The sequence below is a fragment of the Anser brachyrhynchus genome, assembly GCF_964034855.1.
Source record: "Anser brachyrhynchus genome assembly, chromosome: Z".
NCBI lineage: Eukaryota > Metazoa > Chordata > Aves > Anseriformes > Anatidae > Anser > Anser brachyrhynchus.
The window spans coordinates 60,282,413-60,304,114 of NC_137697.1; the positions used below are offsets into that span (position 1 = coordinate 60,282,413).

The window sequence follows — 21,702 nt, forward strand, 5'->3', positions numbered from 1 at the left end:
AGGAAGAGATGTCTCTGTATTAAAGAAGTAGATACAAATACCATATATATGAATGCAAATGTCTTCAGTTTTAACAACAAACTGCAAATATTTTTTTTGTTGATGACTCTACAACTTTAAAACTCCAAATCTTGCATCAAATGAATGAGGAAGTGGCATAAGAAGAGGGAAGAGGCACATACTACTCTTACATGTAGTACCTCATTTTTTTGTGCTAAAACAGTATTTTTAAATGGCCATTGCTTAACCTTAAGCTGAAAAACAACAAGTAGCCCTGTAACCATCAGAACTCTTGAGATCTTGTTTCTTACGTTTTTCTCTGATCTTCTTTACCAATAGATCTGATGTTCCTTCCAGCCCCTATTTCCTGTTTAAAGCAGTGAGTAGTAATGTGTGCTAATTGAGGCTGGTGCAAAAAGAATGGCTAATGGCTGACTTCTGCCTGCTGTTCCTGCCACTCTCTTTCCACTGATTTTCATGAATCTTGAAAGAATGTAGTTATGTTTAAGAAATCTAACTTCCTTTCAAAATTAATTTGAAACTGACCTATTTTGTGAGGGAATGAAGACAAGTGACAAACAGATGACTCCCTTCAGAGCCTAGGTCTTCTTACAGAAGGAAATAATGGAGAAGTGTGGATAATAATTTTTACTCATCTGTTTTTCATTTACCAGTTTGTTACAGTGCTCAGATTAACTAAGTTGGCACCTACTAGATGACATAACTTTTGCTACCATTACTTGAAAGAGTGAAGTTAATTAATTTTTTCCAGACCCTAAACTTTTAATTCAAAATTTATGAGAAGAAGCAGCACCATAATTGCATGCAGATACACAAGAAACATGGCACAAACGCATTTGGTGCACTAAAAACACAAGTTTATCCCAAAGTCTGTGCAAATTAAAAACAAACAAACAAACAATAAACAATCAAAACAGCCAGTATTTTGCATAAGAATATTCAGCTCATGTTTTTAAGTTTCAAAAAAATATGTGCTACTACTAAGTGTTCAGGTCCACTTACATATTTGATATAATCAAAGAACACATTTTGGAGAAGAAGGTCTCAACAACAGAACTATCTGAAGAATAGTTACCAGGTAGAGAACATTGATTTAAGCTGGAAAGGAAGCAGGATAACACCAAATATATATATATATATATATATATATGCATCTGTTTAATCTCTCTAAACTAGATAAAGAAGAAGACTGATAGAAATGAGTCCAATCAAAGAAAAATAAGCTAAAGTAAAACAAACTATTCTTTTACTATGAAAGTTCAGATGTTATATTTGTGTCCAATCAAGTTGAATGGTCAGAGATAATCTCTTACATTGAAGGACATTAAAAATACCCAATACTCAGTATATACCATGTGTTCTTTAGCTTTTTGCTTTTTTTTAGCTTTTTTTTTTAGCTTTTTCCCTCATCTTCTGTCAGCCCTCAAAATTACTCATAATTTATTTATGTGAAAACACTAGAGATACAAGATGTTTCCTAGCTTGAACAGAAGAGCCTTGAAGAACATCTGAACCTATCACGACCTTAAAGATTACTAGCTTTTTTTTGTATTGCCAAGGCCTAACAGTGAAAAAAAAAAAAGAAAAGATAGCAACTGAACTCACATAATATAGACCACAGTTTTAAGCTGAATCAAAACCATGTTCACATTTGGCTTTGATAATACTGAAATCACAAGACCGTAGGTGAAAACTGCAGCACTATTTTCAAATTTCAAGAACTTCCTTTTGATTTTTTTCACCTTGAGGTGGAATCACATAAGAGTATTTGTGTTTTTCTAGTAATCTTGGCAACTGAATCAGCAATAAGGAAATAAACACCCTATATATATAACTACCAACAACAAATACAGGGACTTTAATTAGGCCTTCAAGTTCAATATTTACCCATAAAGAAGTTCAGTTTTCCCAAAATAAAGTGTTTCTGCTATTTCAGCAGCAAGCAATATCATTTCAGTTCTCAAATGTAATTATTGCATAATATGTTCACTTAATGAAAAAAATGCCTGGTCTGAGTCAAGTTTTCATTGCAATTATTTGTACCTCAGAATAACAAATATGTTAGCAAAATATTTCAGACAGACCTTCCAAATCTCACTAGTCGAAATTGTTCCAACTTAACCACATTTTAAATGCAATAAAATTCAGCAACTATAATCTAAATCATACACTTACCAGTCTTTTTCCCACAAGCCTTGAAGCCTAAAAGTTACCATGGAAACAAATTCTACATTTCCACAAATTGGAAGAGTCAGTTGAAAACAAAACAAAATTAAATTAAAAAAAAAAAAAAGATTAACTCATTATTAACTATACTTCATTCAAATTATAAAGGTAGCAATAGCTAACTAGCTTGTACTGAGGAACATTAAGAGTGACAGTAAAATTATTCAGGGATCCAAACAGCATGGCTTTCATAACAAATTCTAAAAATCAAGATAAAATAAAAATAATAAAGCAGTTTTTTACAACAAAGCATTTTTACAGTATATTTAAAACACGCCGTTGTATCCATTAATGTGTGATGAGAATGACACTAAACCACAAATTATCCTATAACTTGAGTGTGTGCAGAACTACTGGTTGAAGCTTTAGATTCAAGCAGCATATTGTCTAGCAAGGAGATTTAATCTCTCACAGCTTTTGTTACCTATCTCTAAAATGGGGATGGCAATGCTTTTGATAGCAGATAATACTTTGGGAAAGATATGGCTTATATTTGTCTGCATGGCTACCTAATCATGCAACATCATATATGATGTGCAACATCAAAAAAATGCCAGATTGTGCTATATAGGGTTAACCATGCTGTGATGGTTATCTGTAACCCTGAACCAAAGAAGCTACAAGGTTGCCTCTTATATCTCTCGAGGTAAAAAGATGGATCTCCTGATACCTACTTTACACAAAAGTCTGATACATATCAGATTATGCATGGCCTCAGAGCATATGAAAATTCAAAAGAGAGCCAAGAACATGCACATCCAGGGATCATCTATCCTCATTTAACTTAAGTGCATGGAATTTCTACTCTTGGATGAATTAGGACTAGAATTCTTGTTACTCCAGAAATCCTTTCTTATCAATACAAGAGAAAAACAATCAGAAGTGGTTCTGACATGGGAATATGCTTGCAGTCTCCTGCTCCAAGGTGACAATCCTGAAAATATCTGCAATTGGAAGGCAGCACTCTCCAGTTCAGTTTCATATATCTAATTTGTCATTTAAATCATAATTTTTTTAACCTTGTTTAATCACTGTATTGATTTATATATATTGTGTCTTCTGAGAATGCCAATGAATGTAAGAGTCCTGGTGATGGCTCATGTCATGTGAATTTTGTCAAATATAAACCAGTTCCAAAGCATTAATGTCACTGAAGTATGTCAGGTAGTGACTGTTCTTAACCTAAATGAGATTTGAAAACACAATATAGAACAACTCTGTTTGGGTTTCTCACATCTGTTTCAGTACATACTTCTAAAAGATCTTTGAAAAGTAATAAGCAGGAGTTTTGAATTTGTAGAGAGGCACATAAACTGAAGAAGTTTTAAATCAGGTGTTGACCAATAGACAACACATCTTTGGAATGCATTACCAGCCTATCTTAGCAGGATCCCTAAAAACGCATGAAAATTTCCCCTTTTAATATTGTTGACAGTTAATGTCATGTTTTAGGACTTTAGTCCTTGGCTGTACCTCATATAAAAGATGAATAAGGTTCCAAAAAGGTTAAACACATTCTAGATGTATATCCTAAAACTTATATAATTTCTGCCTTATATATACATATATATATACATATATTCTTTAATTCTTATGGTTTAGAATGATTCTTATAAAACAAGAGTGCTTTCTTCAGCCTCAACTGCAAAACAATAAAGATTAAAAAAAAAAAAAGACGGCAAATACCTAAAGAATCTCTACATTTCTTTACTTAAAGTAAGTGTAGTGGGGATTGTATTTCTTTTCTTTAAATTATGTATTTGAGGCAGACTATCTTTTTGTACTTCTCAAAAATAAATATGGCTACAATGGAAAGTCTTAAGCCCTCAGTATTATTCTTCCATGTTGTTTCATTGCAAACAGCAAGACTATCTCTAGGAATTCCAACCACTCTTGTGAGTGGCAGGTTGTAGAATCAAGCCTATTGCTAAAGCTAGGTTTATTCTTCTTTTGTCCTAAAAAACTTCCTCCCATGGAACAGAAGTCTGTATGCTATTTTTGGATTTGTAAAGACCACCTATGGTCAAAAATTTCATCAAATTACCTACTGTCTGCACAGGATAAACATTCACTGCTTTTACTCACAGGAATATTTCAACATTTCCAGATGAGAGAAGCTAGGTACTCATGTGGCTCCAAGACATTCTCCCAGTTTTGGACCAGCTACTGTTCTCAGGTCATTGAAGAAAATGTCTGTGATTAATAGAGCTCATAAGTGCTTTTTAACATGATAAAATGGATAAAATAGGGGGAAAAAAGAAAAAAAAAGTAATAGACATTAAAGGAAAGTGACAGAGAACAAGAGGAGAGAAAGAGCAAGGTGGAGGGAGCAAGGAAGACTGCGTGTTTTCCTGTTTTTCAAGAGATACAGCACAGAAGATACTGAGCAACCAAAACCATCTAAACCAGAATATTCTGAGGGTGTTAAATCCCAGTCAAGACTTTGATAGAAGAAGTTACTTTACATCTTTCTCTGTTAAAAAAAAAAAAAAAAAAGCATACAGTGAACACCATCCAAAAAAAAAAAAACAGTCTCTAAGTCACTCTTTGTTTTTGTCTTTAAAGCACCTTTGTACTGCTTTTCTAAGTCCATTCTGCTGATGTGGTTTGATCAACTGCAAATCTCTTGTGCTGGAGACCCAAAATTTATTTTGGCTCCAAAATTTTTACATTTCCCCTATATTTTCTCTCAAACAGGAAAGAAACAGGAAAATATTCAACATTCTTTACTTCTATAACATGACTACTGTATGACTTGGAACATTACTGCTTTTTGAAACTTTTTTTTTCTTCAAATATTGATAGAGCGCACATACTCTGGTTCATGTGAAGTTAAACAACAAAGTTTCCACTCACAAAAGTATAATCATTAGTTCACCACTGACCCTTCAACATTTTCTACAAATAATTCTTCCTTACTACATAGGAATTACAAAAAAACTTACTCACTAAATAAGGTACATTTTTTTCTTTAACCAAAAGTTTCAAAACAATGTGGTTTCTTATTATTTCTTAGTAACTGTCTAAAAGAATTATTTCTTTCTCCTCACATAACAAGTATTCACCCTGCAGATCAGTGCACACTAACCTTATTTGCATACTGAATATTCTTCCTTACTCAGTTCACTAACTCTTCTGCATATTCCTTAGAAATCTGTAACACAGTAACCCAGATGATAGTAGTGTTACCTTGTTTTCCAAATTCAAGGCTTGTTCGATTATGTTCTGTAACATGGAAAATTCCAATGTTCAAACATCTTGTGTATGTAACACATTGCACATCAATCATATCATTCCCAGCTGTTAAGAATGGGAGAAGTCTTTGATGCATTTGTGGTTTACATGTTTTGTGACACTTCTCCCTCTCTCAAAGTTTTGAGCATAGGATTAATTTTTTAGTCTTATGTACACACCTAAAAACATGTTCACGCAAATGGACTACCAGATATTTCCATCCTCTGAAAATCAGCTCTTGAGTAAGACTGATCTTAAACCATCTAACTTATAATCATATCCCTGTTTTAACTAGACACAATTAAGTTTTACCGACATGTAGGAAGCACCTTAAACTACAATATCTTTCAGTCTCTTAGAAACCAGGAAACAATTACAGAGGACATTAGCGTCAAACGACAGTTTCTCAGGTGAAGAGAGACTGAGCTATTACATTTCTTAAAACCGCTGACAGCTTACCCTTATTTAAACAGGTATTAGCAATGCCTTCCAACAGTAGACCCAACGCTGTTCCATTTCTTTTCTATGGCTAGGTAAAGGGCAGAGAGTCCACATTCAGCTAGCTGTGCAGATCTTCTTAGCAATTCTGAAGTTGCCAGTCAGGACACAAGACAAAACTCAGTTAGGGTAGGTTCTGCATTGACACGCTCCTACCTTCATATCTTTAAATTGCTGTGGAAACCACTCAAATTGTATTTACAGAGAAAACTGAAATAGTGTCTCTTCTTTGAATCTATTCTCTACTATCAGAATACCTGTTTTAAAACTGTTTTCTCACAGAAAGGCCTTCCACAATTTATTATTTCCTTTGAGAAAATCATCATCTAGATTTAGAACACACAAATGTTAATGGCTAAAAATATAATACAATCTGATTAAAAATTGAATGCCAAAAATATATATATATATATTCTGTAGTGAAAAACAGATAAATAAACATAACAAATATAAATATAACCCTACAGTTACAGATAGAACTGACTTTTTTGTTGCTATACTGTGAAATGTGTAATCGGGGCCAGATTATTACCTTTGCATTTTTATTTGTCTTATCTGCACTGTTGTGTTCGCAGGCTACTACAAACATTGCATGAAGTCTTGTTTATATGGTAAATAAGCTCTATCCATAACACAAACCTTACTCTATGAACCAAATAAAAAATTCGTCTTCTAAAACTACAAACTTCAGGGAAAATGACAAGTAGGTGTTCTGCCAGAACATGTGATATATATTTCACATACATAATATCCTGACAAATTTCCAAACAATGCAAGGGAACAATATTTAATGTGATTTAATTTAAAATTTTATGCTAATTGTAAGTGACCTCTGAACTCTGCAAGTAGTTCTACTGTCCACATGGCAAATGTAATTATGGAATTTGATTTCCTATATATTGTAAGCAATGAAACTACTTTAATTGACACTGATGTATATTTGTAATAACTTCTGTGTAAATTAAAAATCAATACCGATTTTAGTTCCCTGGATACTATTTTTTCATCAAATTGGTTATTTCTTTGGAATAGAAAGTATACCGAAGCAAACATTTTGCAGAATGTATGATTTATGTTTTAAATCATACTGCAGTTTGCATGCATGCCATTTTTGCTTAAAGCTTGTGTGTCTCACACTTGTGCACACACACAAAGACAAATCCCGTCAGATCTAGGCTGCCTTCAGGAGATTTTGCTTCTAGATGATTTTTGATTGATTGCCAAGCATGCTTCACAATGACTAAGTGGGATATCATTGTATTAGCTGATATCAATGCTGCAATGCACCATAGGTATCCAATACAGAATTACAAGAGAAACTAAAAGTAGGGTAATTCACTTGGTTGTTGGTTGGGTTTTTTATTATTATTATTATTTTCATTTTTAATAGAACAGTCCATATTTAGGAAATATTTCAACGTTGTTGCACTTTCAAATAAATGCTTGGCAAGAAAGAAACAAATTAGTAATGTTTACTATATTATTTCTTTATCCCCATACACAATGATTAAATGTTAGAATGCAAAATATAAATACAGGTATCTAAAGTAAAGCTACAGCTCCATACAAAGGAGGGCATCTTTATTGGGGTCAATCAAAATATTTTGCCATCTGGGAACCAGTGTTCTTTATGAATTCAAGTGAATTTCAGGCTAGGCTTTGAAATGGTTACAATAGTTGTTGTGAGGAGTGGAACGTGATCGTTGTGGTTTCAGACCCCCAAACCAGTATGCTGTATTGTGTGAAATATTTTTCTATTGTCATAAAAATCATGTCATATTCTTCACTAAAATTAAAAGGACAAATATATTTTGAAATGACCTTTTATGTTTAAATGGTATTAACTATATAAGCTACATACTGAATAAAGATTGATTGAGGAACAATGAAGAGAATAAGAACACTCACAGCTCAAAGGTCTTGCTCTCACACATAGTACAGGGCCACATCTGATCTCCCAGTGTTTTATCCCGCTGTGACCACATAGACTTCATTAAGCTTCATCCTTTATACAAACACAAATGAATACATAAATAGAAAGCAAAGAGCTGCACAGATTTTGCACAAGGCTGGAAAAAAACCTTAATCAGGAATCACCCACCAACAGTGCCAACTTTGTTTTCAAAAGCTCCTGTTTGTTCACACTATACTCCTTAGCAAGAGAGCTAATTTACATCACAGGTGCAAAACAGAAAAAAACAATGTGCTTTAAGGTCTTTGGAAAAATTTTCCTTTAAGAGAAATAGCATTTCTCACCTGTAACAAGGACTCGAAGTGACCTAAACTGTGTCTGTCTTTAAATTAAAACATTACAGGCATTTTACAATCCTTTTTTTTTTTTTTTTAACTCTGTGTCAAGTGGAGAACTCTCTTCTTTCCTGAATCCTCTCCCAGCAGTACTAGTCGGTCATCATCAGTATATATCTAGGATGTGCACTCCATAGTGAGAACTGTCCTTCACACCCCATGCTTTCTTCAGCAAACTGGGTTTACAAAGAAGGGAAAATAAAAAAAATAAATAAATAAATAAATAAAAGTGAACCATAATTGATTTCTGCTACCTTGCAAGAAGATTTTTTTTTAATGAATGATTTTATTATATGCAATTTCTTATAAATTAATCTCTTCTGCAAATAAAATAATGGGAAGAAAAAATTTTATACACCCATTTTCATAAATGCCACAGAGGCCTAACATAATCCATTTTACCTGTAGTTGCATTTTACTCAGCAAACAAATCATCAATTTGTAATTTGCTTTTGATGTAGGCTAAAAGCACTTTAATATAATAAAGCTTATTGATGCCTGTAAGGCCCTTTTACCTACAAATATTTCAAATGTAGTGAAATAATGCAACACTAATCTCTAAGACTTTTATTCTATAATAGATGTTTTTTCTCACTAAATCAATTCAAAGGCTAATTGGGGTGGAAGGTGACTATCTCTAGTGGTTATAAATACATTTGCATTGCTATCAATCTTTTACACGACTGATGTTTAACGAGCCTGAACAGGAGCTCAGACCAGCCCTACAGCTACAAAACTGCAAACATGTAGTCAATGCTTCCATCAAGTGGCAAAACCAGGAGTTGCAATACCCGTAATTTCCCAGCTTACACCTCTTGCAGGCACTCAAGAGGCTTCACAGCTCTTCCAGCATGCGGATACTCTCGTCCAAGTTCTCTCAGCTCTGCTGGCCACCTGAAACTCAATACATTACCGTCTACCAAGGTCAGTACAATAACAAAAAGCAGCAAACACACCATGACTTTTCAATGCAGACGAGCCTAGCCTCAAGAGAGACCACAAAAGGTCAATGATCCCTTCATATATACACTTTATATGTGTATATAAAGTATACACTTTAGTCTACGTGCTTTCTAAACCAATCACAACAAATATAAGTACATTTCATCCTCCTGTAAATTAAAGGGTCTCATCACAGTCTTAAATAAACTTGTTCATACTTACATCCCAGGAAAAAAAGCCAGACACTTTGCTGCTATACTGGAAATGCAATTTAAGGTGCTATGTGTACTCCACAAGACTTTTAGGTGTCAGAGAGGGAGAAGAACCCTTTGTGTCCTGGGAGCTCATACTCACAATGCTTAACATTTGACCACCTCCAAAAAAATGTATAGGCAAGGCTGCTTACAGTATTACTGTGAGCTATGTAGAACAGCATATCCAAAATAGAGAAGCCCAGTTTACCTTGCAAAAGATGTAGAATTTGTCAGAAAGACATTCTCTCTCCTTAGACAATAACCTCACTAAATATTTTGGGCTGAATTGTGTTTAAAAACACTTCAACATTTTTTCGCCTAATGAACAGAAAATACAACTATATAGGATAAACTATAAAGTAGCTGGTTTTTCTATTCAGAAAGTTATCCTGAAAAAAAAATGTTTATTTTTCCCACCTGGTTTGTCTATGAAACAGATTATCTAAGTAAGCTCAGTGGCTCTTTCCTCCATGGATCATTTCTGCGTGGACAGCTTGCAATTAAGTGTATCTTCCTCTTGAGGAAACAGTGATCTAAAGCAATTCTTTTGTGTACACCTGGAACTTTTAACCATCCCCAGTCAGACAGTTACAGGCATTATACTTGGAGGTGTCATACTTACTGAATACCAAATGTATAATAAGCAAGGAACCATAACAACCTTCATGATGTTACATCATTACTAGATTACTAGATGCTCCAGAGTTTTACAACCAGAAATTTAAAGTAGCCAATTGCTGATATGACAAAAGACTGGGTTTACCGAAGCTAGCTATTATGATTCCAGAATTTTGCTTTTAATTGCCTAATGTCGCAGTAAACAGTTCATAAACCATAAGCAATGGTGTTAAGGTAGCAGGAAGAAACATGTATTTTGTCCTTTATTACTGAGTGTTCTTATGTATAGAGCCACAAAACAGTACATTCCCAGTGTAAATGTTAACAGCATAGATAAGCTTTTGTGTCAGTGAATATGCAGGCTAAAATGAGAACTGAAATAGAAGTAGAAGCCTAGGGGAAAATGACATCATGAAGACAGACAAAATCCACAGAATAAGTTAAATCAATTACAGGCATAAACACATAATGTTAGTTAATAGCACTCTAACTGCAGTGTAAATTTACATTGTTGTTTCAAAGGAACTAGGGGCTACACTTGTCAGAATATGGGGGGGTGGGGGGGAAGACAGGATTTTAATCATGAGCCAAGAATTGACACTTTAAAAGGGGGGGTGGGGGTGAGGGGGAGAGAAGGAGAGGAGGGAGAGAGATTCCAAGATCACAGCTGGGACCATCTGGTATCAAACTAACATCTTTAATTTCTGCCTTAAGTACCTTTAAAGAGAGATGTGTGGAGAAAGACAACTGAATAGACTACATCTTACCATTTATTAGTTGGTCATAAATTGAGACTTTCACTGTTTTTTGAAAGGTTCCAAATATGACCAGTTGAGGACAAGTCTAATTGCCTGCACAGTTTAAGCAAATGTGAAAAAAAGAGATACCAAGTACAGACAAAACATGCAAGATGGCAAAACAGACATTCCATATATATAAAAAGTCTATTTCAGATTATTTTCTTTGACATCATGAAATATGGCAGTACATTAACAACACGTATGCACACAGGAGGAAAAAAAAAAAAAAAAAAAGATTGCAGAACTGTAAATTACAGGCACTTATAATGTGCCAGTGCAACCAACTCTACAATCAGAGAGTGCCAATTCAAGCAATGTTGCAGCTGTTACTGAACTTCCTCACTACTACGCCACAACAATATAGGGGACACTTCTGAAATCAGGCTCTAATACTGTGATCAGGCACTGCTATAGTGGTTCAGTTCCAGTCTAAGACAAGCTTCTAAAATCCTCAGAGCTCTAGCACACTGCTGCATCTTACAGCCCTTTGCAGCTAGTATAAAGGAACTAAACCTGTGATAAGCAGAGCTGGTTATTTAATGGGGAACAGAATTATCCCAGTCAAGTGGCAGCATTTTATCATCATGCATTCTAAGAAGCAGCCTCTGAAGTTCTGCAACTGTTGCACAGAACTACCAGATTTTAAATAGAAGGGCTAAAGCATATTTTCAGGAAAAAAAAAAAAAAAAAAGTCAGATATTGGATAAGCACAAGTTGAACTAATCTAGGAAGGTTACCAGCAAGATTGTCCAAGTGTCTAGTGTCTAAAGAGGTACATGACAGTTAGCTCTCTGCAGCACATGACAGTGTCAAAGATGCTGAGGACACACATAGATGTCTGAGTTCAGAAAGCAATCAAGGCAAATTAATGGTAGGAAAAAAAAAAATCCACCACTAAACAAGAAAATACTGCTTATGATGGAGGAAGTTCCTAACTGTGGAATGTTGAAAGAGGCAACTACTAAGGTAAGGATTACTACAGGCTTTTCACATATTCTTCCTGTAGTAACTGATAGCGATCATTGCTGGCAACAGAATTCTCACCAAGTATACATTCAGTCACTATAGCTATATTGCAGCAGAGATTTTTCAAAACCGTATCTGTTTTCACTCTTAATTTGAACCAAGCATATTTGGATAAACTACATGTGAAAACATTTACAGAAATTCATTAGACATGTCTTTGTTATCATCCTATGCTGGGACTGCTTGTGGTTTCTGATAGACCATACGACTTTAAATGTACTTCATTAAAAGCCTCACATCTGTTGGGTCAGACAACCTTCTATTGTCACATGAAATACTGACTAGGAGTGATCTCCTGAATTTCCATGCAAACTGATTTTTGCACCTTTTTTCATGGGTTATGATGGTTCACTGCTGCATTGGTCTAACTTAGTGTACTTGCTGAAGGCAAGTTGCAAACAAGCACAAGGTCAAGAATTATCAGCTAACTTTTCACTTATCCTAACACTGGACACTTGAATTTAAATCACCCAAACTCTTCAGCAACCATAAAGCCAAGTTAATAGTTTAAAGTGAAAAAAATACATAACAGCCAGCTATTTATCCATGCTTTCATGTTATTTTTTTTTGGATCTAAGAGCAACGTTCATATTTAAAAAGACATTTTTTCCTGCACAGAAAGATTACCCATATAGAAGCAGATGCACGTTTTTTTCTGCTGAATCAGGCCCTAATTTATGTCATGTATTTTACCCAGTAGAAATGCCCTAGTTTTGTTGTACTATGTTACCTCTATTAAAACAAAATTGGAATCTTTTCAGTCCAACAGCTTGCCTGAAACTCTTATAGGCAGGTTTGACCTTTACATTATGAATTTCATTTCATTATAAGCTCTTACATTTATATTACTGCTTAACATGAACTCTCACTGAAACGTGACCTGACAATTTCTATCTATATTTATTCATGCTAAGCTTTGTGCTTAACAACTATCAGGCTAAAATATAGTTACTTGAGAAATAAAATTTCCTGCTATTTCAAACAATGAAGGTCATACCAGCTTCACATAAAAGGAAAGGAAATGTTTCATGTTTTACAATTGAGGCATGCAGTTTAAATTCATTGTTTTAATCACCTATAATATACAGTGTTGGCCAAAATTGTTTTTTTTTTCCTCGTGTCCCTCTTTGCACTGTTGTCAAGTCAGACATATAGTTTATCATCATTAGCACTGCCCCACCGATAGGATAAAATACCAAATACAGATTCAAAAATTACTGAGCTATACAGCTGGAAAAATAATAATTGAAATGAAATGAAATGAAATGAAATGAAATGAAATGAAATGAAATGAAATGAAATGAAATGAAATGAAATTTGTCCCAGGCCATCTTGTGTCTGAGTTTTATTCCTGTATACTATCCCCTTGGAGAAATACTTTTACCTTTCTGGAGCACGATCCTTTTCAAAGAAAGGATCCCAAAGAGATCTATAAGCTGTTAGCTTGGTGTTTTTATAAACCAGATCAGTAAGAATAACTGCACAAGTATAGGTCCCTGATGAAAGATATGATCAATGTCTAATTCAGTTTTGTCTGAATACCAGTGTCTCATTTTCCAGCTGGTCATCAGTATGCAGTAATTATAGCTACTGTGCTAATTTAAGTATTACACACATGTACACTAGACTTCCACAAGTATTTGGAAGGCTCAGAACAACACTTATTGCTATCATGAAAAGATGTCTACTAAAATCGATCTCTTTTTTCTAGTTAGGAACATTAATTGTTTTTTGTTGTTTTCTGTTTGTTTGTTTGTTTCTGTAAGCAGATGAATGTATTTAGAAATATGCATATATATTTTTTTGCTATGTATAATTCCATGAGAAATGCTCAAAAAAAATACTCTACTACACAATTTATAACAATTTCAACAATTTGTACAATATACAAACATTTATAGCTTAAAAAAAACCAACAAGGTTACAATCTTTTTTGTCAACTGGCTACATGAAACACCTATTGAACATTCATATGGTGTCAACATTTTCAGTTTCACATACTGAACACAAGAACAGTTTGGTCTGGTTTGTTTCATTTTTAAAACAATGCCTTTTAACTACAAAATGGAACGTTTCCTGAAATACTTATCCCATTCCTGGTTACAATTCCCAATAATATGAATTTTATTCAGTTGCAAAGCACACGTTATGAGAACATTCAAATGCCCACTCTATGTGGTAGCTAGCATTGCAGCACAGCTGAAAAGAAGTATTTTAGCACCCAGAGCAGGAAATACAACCCCACGGGAAAAAATAAAATAAAATAAAATAAAATAAAATAAAATAAAATAAAATAAAATAAAATAAAATAAAATAAAATAAAATAAAATAAAATAAAATAAAATAAAATAAAATAAAATAAAATAAAATAAAATAAAATAAAAAATAAAAAATAAAATAAAAAAAATAAAATAAAAAAAGAAAATAAAAAATAAAATAAAGCCGCAATGTCAGTTTTTAATCTGCACAGATAGTACAAAATGTTTTAGTCCGGGCCTCCTTCTCTCTCTCTCTCAATAGCTCCATGCTGGTGATCCTAGCCAGCCAAGCTTCTGGCTCACAAAAATCCTTACCTCGGTCCTTCCCCCTTTCCACAAGGGATTAAATTTGTCAGGAGACTTGAAGTTTACCAGCTGTGCAGTTAGATTGGGAAACAGAGGTAAAGAAGTGTGTGTTAAGTAAGGATGGAGGTTATACAAATGCTTGCTGTCAAGGTGTTGCACTTGTACAAGAATAGATCAGCTGAGGCAGGGACTGTGTCTGTGAAAATATGGAACTTGATAGAAATAACCTCAACACTAACAGCAACACAAAGCATGCCAGATGTATCCAATGAAATCCAGCAATGTTGATTTAATACACCATAGAATTCAGAAAAAAAGATGATGTTATATGGGGATGGGAATAAGGTCATTACTGTTATTTCAATAGGAGATACACAAATGGCAACTAGCTGCAGAATACTATTGCCTATTAATGCACTCATACGTGATCTATAATTACAATAGATCAAAATGCAGGGCAAATAGCTCTCAATCTACTGAATGCATAGCACTAATAATCAAGTTTTGAGCCATGAGCTCTAATACTAAGTCCCTACAAAGTTGCATTCAAAAACATGCTAGCATATCAACTATGGAATTCAGTGGTGATATTGAATGCCATACAACCAGTACAGGAATATTCACTGTTTTATTATTTGTAGACTTCACTATTAAGACACAGTATTACAGAAAGATTACAGTGTGCTACTAGACAGGACTAGATAATCAGTCACTAGAACAGATTACCCAAAGCCCCGTCCAATCTGGCCTTGAGCAATTTCAGGGATAGGGCATTCACAAACACCCTGGGCAACCTGTTCCCAGTGTCTCATCACCGCCCAAGTCAAGAGTTCCTTGTGTCTAATCTAAACATAACCTTTTTTTTTTTTTTTAGTTTAAAATTGTTACACTTTGTCCTGTCACTACATGCCCTTCCTTGTAAAAAGTCACTGTCCACCTTTTTTACAAGCCCCCTTTAAGTATTGAAAGGCTGCAACTAGGTCTCCTCAGAGAGACTTCTCTCCCCCAGGCTAAACAACCCCAACTCCTTCAGCCTGGAGGAGAGGTCCTCGAGCGCTCTCATCATCCTTGTGGCTCTCCTCTGGATCTACTCTGTCTTTCTTGTATTGGGGGCCTAAGAGCTGAACGCAGTGCTCCAGGTGGGGTCTCAGAAGAGTGGAGCAGTGGAGGATAATCCCCTCCATCGGCCTGCTGGCCATGCTGCTTTTGATGCAGCCCAGGACATGTCTGGCTTTCTGGCCTGCAAGCACACATTGATGACTCATGTGGAGCTTCTCATCAACCTACGCCCCCAGGTCCTTCTCCTCAGGGCTGCTCCCCATCCTTTTATCCCCCAGCCTGTATTCATGTTTGGGGTTGCCTGAACCCAGGTGCAGCACCTTGCTCTAGGCCTTGCTGAACTTCACTAGGTTCAAGTGGGCCCATTTCTCAAGCATGTCCAGGTCCCTCCGGATGGCATTCTTTCTACCATATGTCAACTGCACCACACAGATTTGAGTCATCGGCAAACTTGCTGAGAGTGCACTTGATTCTACTATGTCATTAATGAAGGTATTATTATCCTTCAAAAAAGCTCCTAAAAGCTCCTAAAATACTACAGAAAAATGCACGAGAGTGTACTTTTTAAGCTCTCAGGTGTTAAAAATCCAAGTGTCAAAAAAGTTCAGAGGAAAACTTTAGTTGAAATTAAAAGAAAACATGAACTTGAAAAAAAGAATTACATTAGTTTTATAAATCTGTAAGAGCACAAGCAAATGAAAACACTGCCTACAAAGCAAAGTCCTAGGAATATGAATTAGAGGTCTAGCAAACTATTTTGTCTATTAACATTTTTCAAGTTTATATGCCCCATTTTTATTTTTAGAGCTATCAAATGTTCTACAGCTAGGAGTGATCACCTCTACTGAACAAAAGTTTGTGATGGAAGAATTAACTGTATTTATCTTCCTTTTCTAGATACCTGTCTTTCAAAATTAAGACACATCTATTCCACATCAGAGTATGTCTGATGGCTTTTATTCCTTGTGGCACAGACAGCAACCCAAAGAGATCCTGAGTAGATTTCCCCATTAGAAACATTTACTGAAGTCTCTTCTCTCCATTGTTATCATTAGGTGTATTAAAACTTAACAATAACACCTGTTAACTAAGCAGACATACCTATAACTGCATGTTGAAGTAGTATTTTGAATAACTTACTTTCAAATTTCTTGACATCAAAAAACATTAAAACAGTTAAGCAATTTTTCAAACAACATTTTCCATCATTTCATCCAAGACTGCAGGAAAGGGGAAAAAGCCTACCTTTAGTTCTCTTTTCTTACACTTAAACAGGAGTGTATTTTATTATTTAGACATCCAGGCAATGTTGACTTCATTAGCATGGACAGGAAACAAAGTATAGAAATGCAAAACATATTTTCATAACACAAATAAATCTGCATTACTTACAAATGAGCAGTTTGCTTTGCTAGAAGAAAACCTTCTTCAGCATTACAATTAAGCACTTGAAAATATTGCTGAAAAGCAAGTGCCTGGATAGTGGTCATTTCAGCAAATACACAGCTTTCATACTTCTGAATATTTCAAGTCTATAACATATGTATTTTCTTGATATGTGTGCTGTGTTCAGAATCTACAAACACTATACAGGCCAAGAGCTTCAGACAACAAAACCAATTAGGTATGTGAGAAATACACATATCACAAATATTTACAAATATTATGATGTAACAAATTTAGTCAAATACTAAAATGAGGGATGCATTTTCATATGAGAATGGTCAAGAAACCTCTTACCTTTTCAACTCACATTAAAAAAAAAAAGGCAACTCTATGAGTTTAAAATAATCAACAGTGAAAACAGGTGAAGAGGAAACTTATGACCAAAGTTATACAGTATGTTTTGGTAGGCCAAGTTCAGTTTTGTTGTTGTTGTTGTTTTATATAAAACAAAACCTTAAAATCATGAACAGCAATAATGACAAATATCAAAGTGTACCATGTATTCACTGACCAAATAACCCAAACAATATGCTACACTGTTGGCCATTAAGGAAGAATAAATTACAAAATAGAATTAAAATCCCCATAAATGCAATAATGAATTTAATGGTGTGCATTTATTTTTAATATACATTTTAAATGTTACCACAAAACAGTTTAAAATAAATATGTATGCCTATGCCAAAAGGCATCTGTGAACATATACACACACACATACACACAAATCACTAGTTAGCCTTAGAAGAACTTTAAAGTCATGGAGATAATTAATTTGATTTTTGGTCAACAAATCTGTCTAGTCACTTCAATCTTTTATACCCTTTCTTAAAGTAACTAGCAGCTAAACATGACAAAAGCACACCTCTGTCATTATGGCTTTAAATAAAGCATGTATTTTCTTTAAAAGAGAATATAAAATGGGCTGCCTTGTCTACAAAAGTGCTGGTTTGTTCATATTGCAGGCACTTCATTGGACTGTGGGAAAAGTACGTGACCCATCCTTGCCATCCTATTGTACTAGCAATGCTACACATTGAAGTATTAGAAAATTCCAGAAAAAAAATAAATTTGGCTGTTAAGGGCTAGTATGCAGAGAAGAGAGAAGCCTAACAAAATTCCATTGTCTTTCTCTTCTAAATCAAAGAGAAAACTAATTTACAAACATATCTCTAATATTACATGGCACATCCATATTTTCAAGTTGAAGATGTTGTCAATCAGCAGTTACCTTAGTGAACATATGGGCTTTAATATCAACTTTGCTTTAACCAGATTCACATTTATTTCTCCTTTTATAATTCCTCTGTAGATCCTCTCTTGTGAAGGTAAATTCAATCTTACTAACATTACTGGAAGCAATGTTACATAATACAAATTTTTGTATTCTTTGTACAAATGCTCTTGTCATTTCTGCTATACTGCAATAGCAAGCATATAAGCATAACAAAAGCAGGTTTCCAAACCCAGAAGCTACAGGAAATACTTTCAGGTCATTAGTATCATCAGCATTTAGACAACTGTCATTAGCTAATTGTCAACCTCCTCAGCGTCTCTGGACAGTGATTGTACCACAGTAACAGAGAGAGGACTTAATGCTGATATAATTTGGCTACAGTACCAGGGTTAGGCAGTGGGAGTCAATGCAGGATTTTTTTTTTCTAAATGGCTGTGCATTTATATTTTTCTTCTGCATTTTTTTTTCAAAACTGCTTTTGATATGCTGTTACAGACTCAAATACCAGATTCGTGACATCTGTCTTCAGCTACTACTTCTTCACCACTAGTACTTTCTAGGATGGCAGAAATACTTCTGAAGTTTAGTTTTGCTGTAGAAAGTGGTCATTTCTACCATTTCATTGGTCCATTTGTTGATAGTCAACAAAGTACTTATATGTCACAAAACCTTAAAGCTTTCAGAAGAGATGAATTCAAGAAACAAAATACGGATGTAGAAGAACCTACAAAACACAGAAATATAACACTGTTTTGAAGGGAGTCCTTGGAAAACGTGTAGTCATTACAGAGGTGTTTTTTGTTGTAGTTTGTTTTCGGTTTTTTTTTTTTTTTCTTTTCATGCCTTCTCTTTTTTTTCAGGATCACAAGACAGCTGTTGAACAAATGAGCAATTTCCCATGTTCTGCTTGGTTCTAGTCATTTCTGGTGCTGAATGGTTTTCCTTCTTCTTCGCTTGAAAAAACAGCAGCACCTGCAGGTGTGACATGAATTACATACAATTTAAAAAGAAGCCCCAAAACTGTTGGCATTTTGTTTCACTTGAAGTATGTGGCTCAGTTATAATGACCTCCACAAGGAATAAATTAAGTTCTAAGTATGTGATTGATTTATTTGTGAAAAACTGAAGCAGAGAGAGCTACTGTTGACATAACAAGGTCTGTCAAAGGAAAAAAGCTATAACAAAAATAGGTAGTGAATCCAGAGTATAGTGTGAGGGTATCAAAAACATGGTCATTACGGACTGACTTAAAAATGCATTTGTAAAAATAAGTAATGTTCCATTACCTGAACACTTTTTCACATTAACTGTTAATATGACAAAGACAAGCTTGAGCTTATCTTAAGCTTGCATCTCCTGAACTGGGCACTTAAGACTCTACGGTGCCTAATACAGGAACTCAGCTTGAGCTTCTTTTGTCAACCAGAACTTAGAAAAGCCTCCCCAAAGCTACTCCCCAAAAATATTTTAGAAAACTACTTTCATCAGTAACAAAATTAATACTCCAATTCATTAGTGTGATGACAGCACTGCAGTGAGAATCACAGCTTTAAGTGTATTAAAGTATACTGACATTTTTTCCTCTGCTTCATTGCATATTACATGAAGGAAACTAAAATTGAAACTGATAAATACTGCCAATTTCACTTAGCAGAAAGAGGCAGTCTGAAAGTAACTAAGAAAACACTACAAAAGGAAAAAGGATTGGAGGAAGTTTGAGAGGAAGACTGAAGGAGTCCAGGAAGCATTTTTGAAAAACTAGATGAAAGCAACAAATACACAAAGAAAACTTTTCATCTGCATGTCATGGTAGTCTAGCTTATTTTAAGCAACTCCTAGCTCCTGACTATCACTTTGAAATTAAAGCTTTGACTTAGGAAAATATTCGTAATACTTTAATTATAATCAAAACTGAACATGCAAGCATTTTAAATGGCAGATTTTGCCACTGTTAGTTCTGTTTGGTTACTGAATTCTCAACTGCAGTGCTATACACTACTAAATACTGATATTGAAGAGTTTTTCTCAAACTATTAAATACAACGAAAGTGAAAACTACAGCTTTACTGTATCAGCAGCCTATCAGCAAGCCCTTAAGTTCACCAAGCATTAGATGTCACTAAACTTCAAAAGGAGTCTTGACAACTTAATTTGGAATATGGGAAAAGGGAAAAGCATTTGAAAATCAAGGAGAATAGGGTTCTAAAAATGAAGTTCTAAAATGGGTGAGAACATCCAAAGTAAGTGGAGACTAAGTTACCTTCTCAAAATATCCAATGGCACCCTGTTGCTCAGTCACTGAAAAGGTAGCAGTGGGCAGAGGCAGACCAGGGCTGCTCTGAAAGTTATGTAACTTTCAGTAGAAAAAAACATTGGTTATTGAGAGAGAGGAAGACCCACATTAAAATTCAACAGGGGAAACTGCAGAGATAATATTTTTACTAGGCTAGTTAATACCATCTGTAGCTGAAATCCTCCATAACCGCTAGCCCTTTTTCTTACCAGCTGTCTACAACCACTAACATCCATTATTACTTAAGCTATTACTGAATTTATAAGCAGATGTATGGAGTACAAACTAGCTTTATCCTTTTTTCACCTCCATCTTTTAGCAAGTATTTTATGTATGTATATACGCAATAAACACCGTATCAAAACAAAGCATTTTACAGTGGTCCCTCCCTTTCAGTGTGGATTATTCTATGATCCTGTAAATCAGGAAATGCTGACCTGGAATGTGATAGTAAATCACTTTTGAACTTGTTCCAGATTAGGAAGCCTCAAGAAAAGCTTAAAGAAGAATTTCGTAGATTCATAGTTAATATACAGAGCACATATTATGTAAGTAACTATATAGGAAGATGAAATTGTGGTGGACAGTTAACTCAAATTCTAGAAAAAAAACCCTTGAAGTTTAACTCATCACCTTTTAAGTTCATTTAGTTTAAATGGAATATGTCCCACGGAACAGCAGTTTACACTTCATAAGTGTTTAGGACTGCTTAGACCCTCTGTGTAATTCAAGGACTTTTTTTTTCTCTTTCTTTCCAAGCAAGTTGTTTTAACCTATCCTTTCCTGAAAATCTTGTACTGCCCTTTATTCCTGCTCCATAGCTTGTTTTATTTGCTCCTTTTCTGTCAATCAGAGAACAGAATCATGTAATGGGGAATTCAAGAGTGCTACCTTTAGCCAACATAAAGCATTGCTTTTGTAAACTCTGTCTTCTGGATTTTGTATAATACTATTATAAAGAGTATTCTATTAGCAGCTATCAGTTTAAAATGATAGAAGCTATTAAACTGTATTCCAGTACAGAAAATTTAACTAATCATGCTAAATGCAGTTATTTGGTATGGGAAAATTAATGTCTTACTAATGTGTGTAGAAAGTATTAAAGAAGTATAAATTCCACAGAGCACTGTAAATCATAGTATTGACTTGAAAACTTACTGAAATAAGTATTCTTTATACT

The 21,702-nt window shown here is 34.5% G+C and overlaps 1 protein-coding gene across 18 annotated transcripts in view; it reads right to left on the reverse strand.

Moving 5' to 3' along the window:
• Positions 1 to 13,801: 13,801 nt before the first annotated feature.
• Positions 13,802 to 21,702, reverse strand: part of CSNK1G3 (casein kinase 1 gamma 3) — a 79,127-nt gene continuing 71,226 nt past the window's right edge. For 17 of the 18 annotated variants that reach the window (XM_080573695.1, XM_080573685.1, XM_080573697.1 and 14 more), the window contains one exon: positions 13,802 to 19,201. In XM_080573695.1, the coding sequence (XP_080429821.1) occupies positions 19,147 to 19,201 (55 nt within the window). In that variant the 3' untranslated portion in view covers positions 13,802 to 19,146. Of the gene's footprint in view, positions 19,202 to 19,232; positions 20,583 to 21,702 lie in introns of those variants that run through there. The other variant, XM_080573693.1, reaches the window with a different exon arrangement.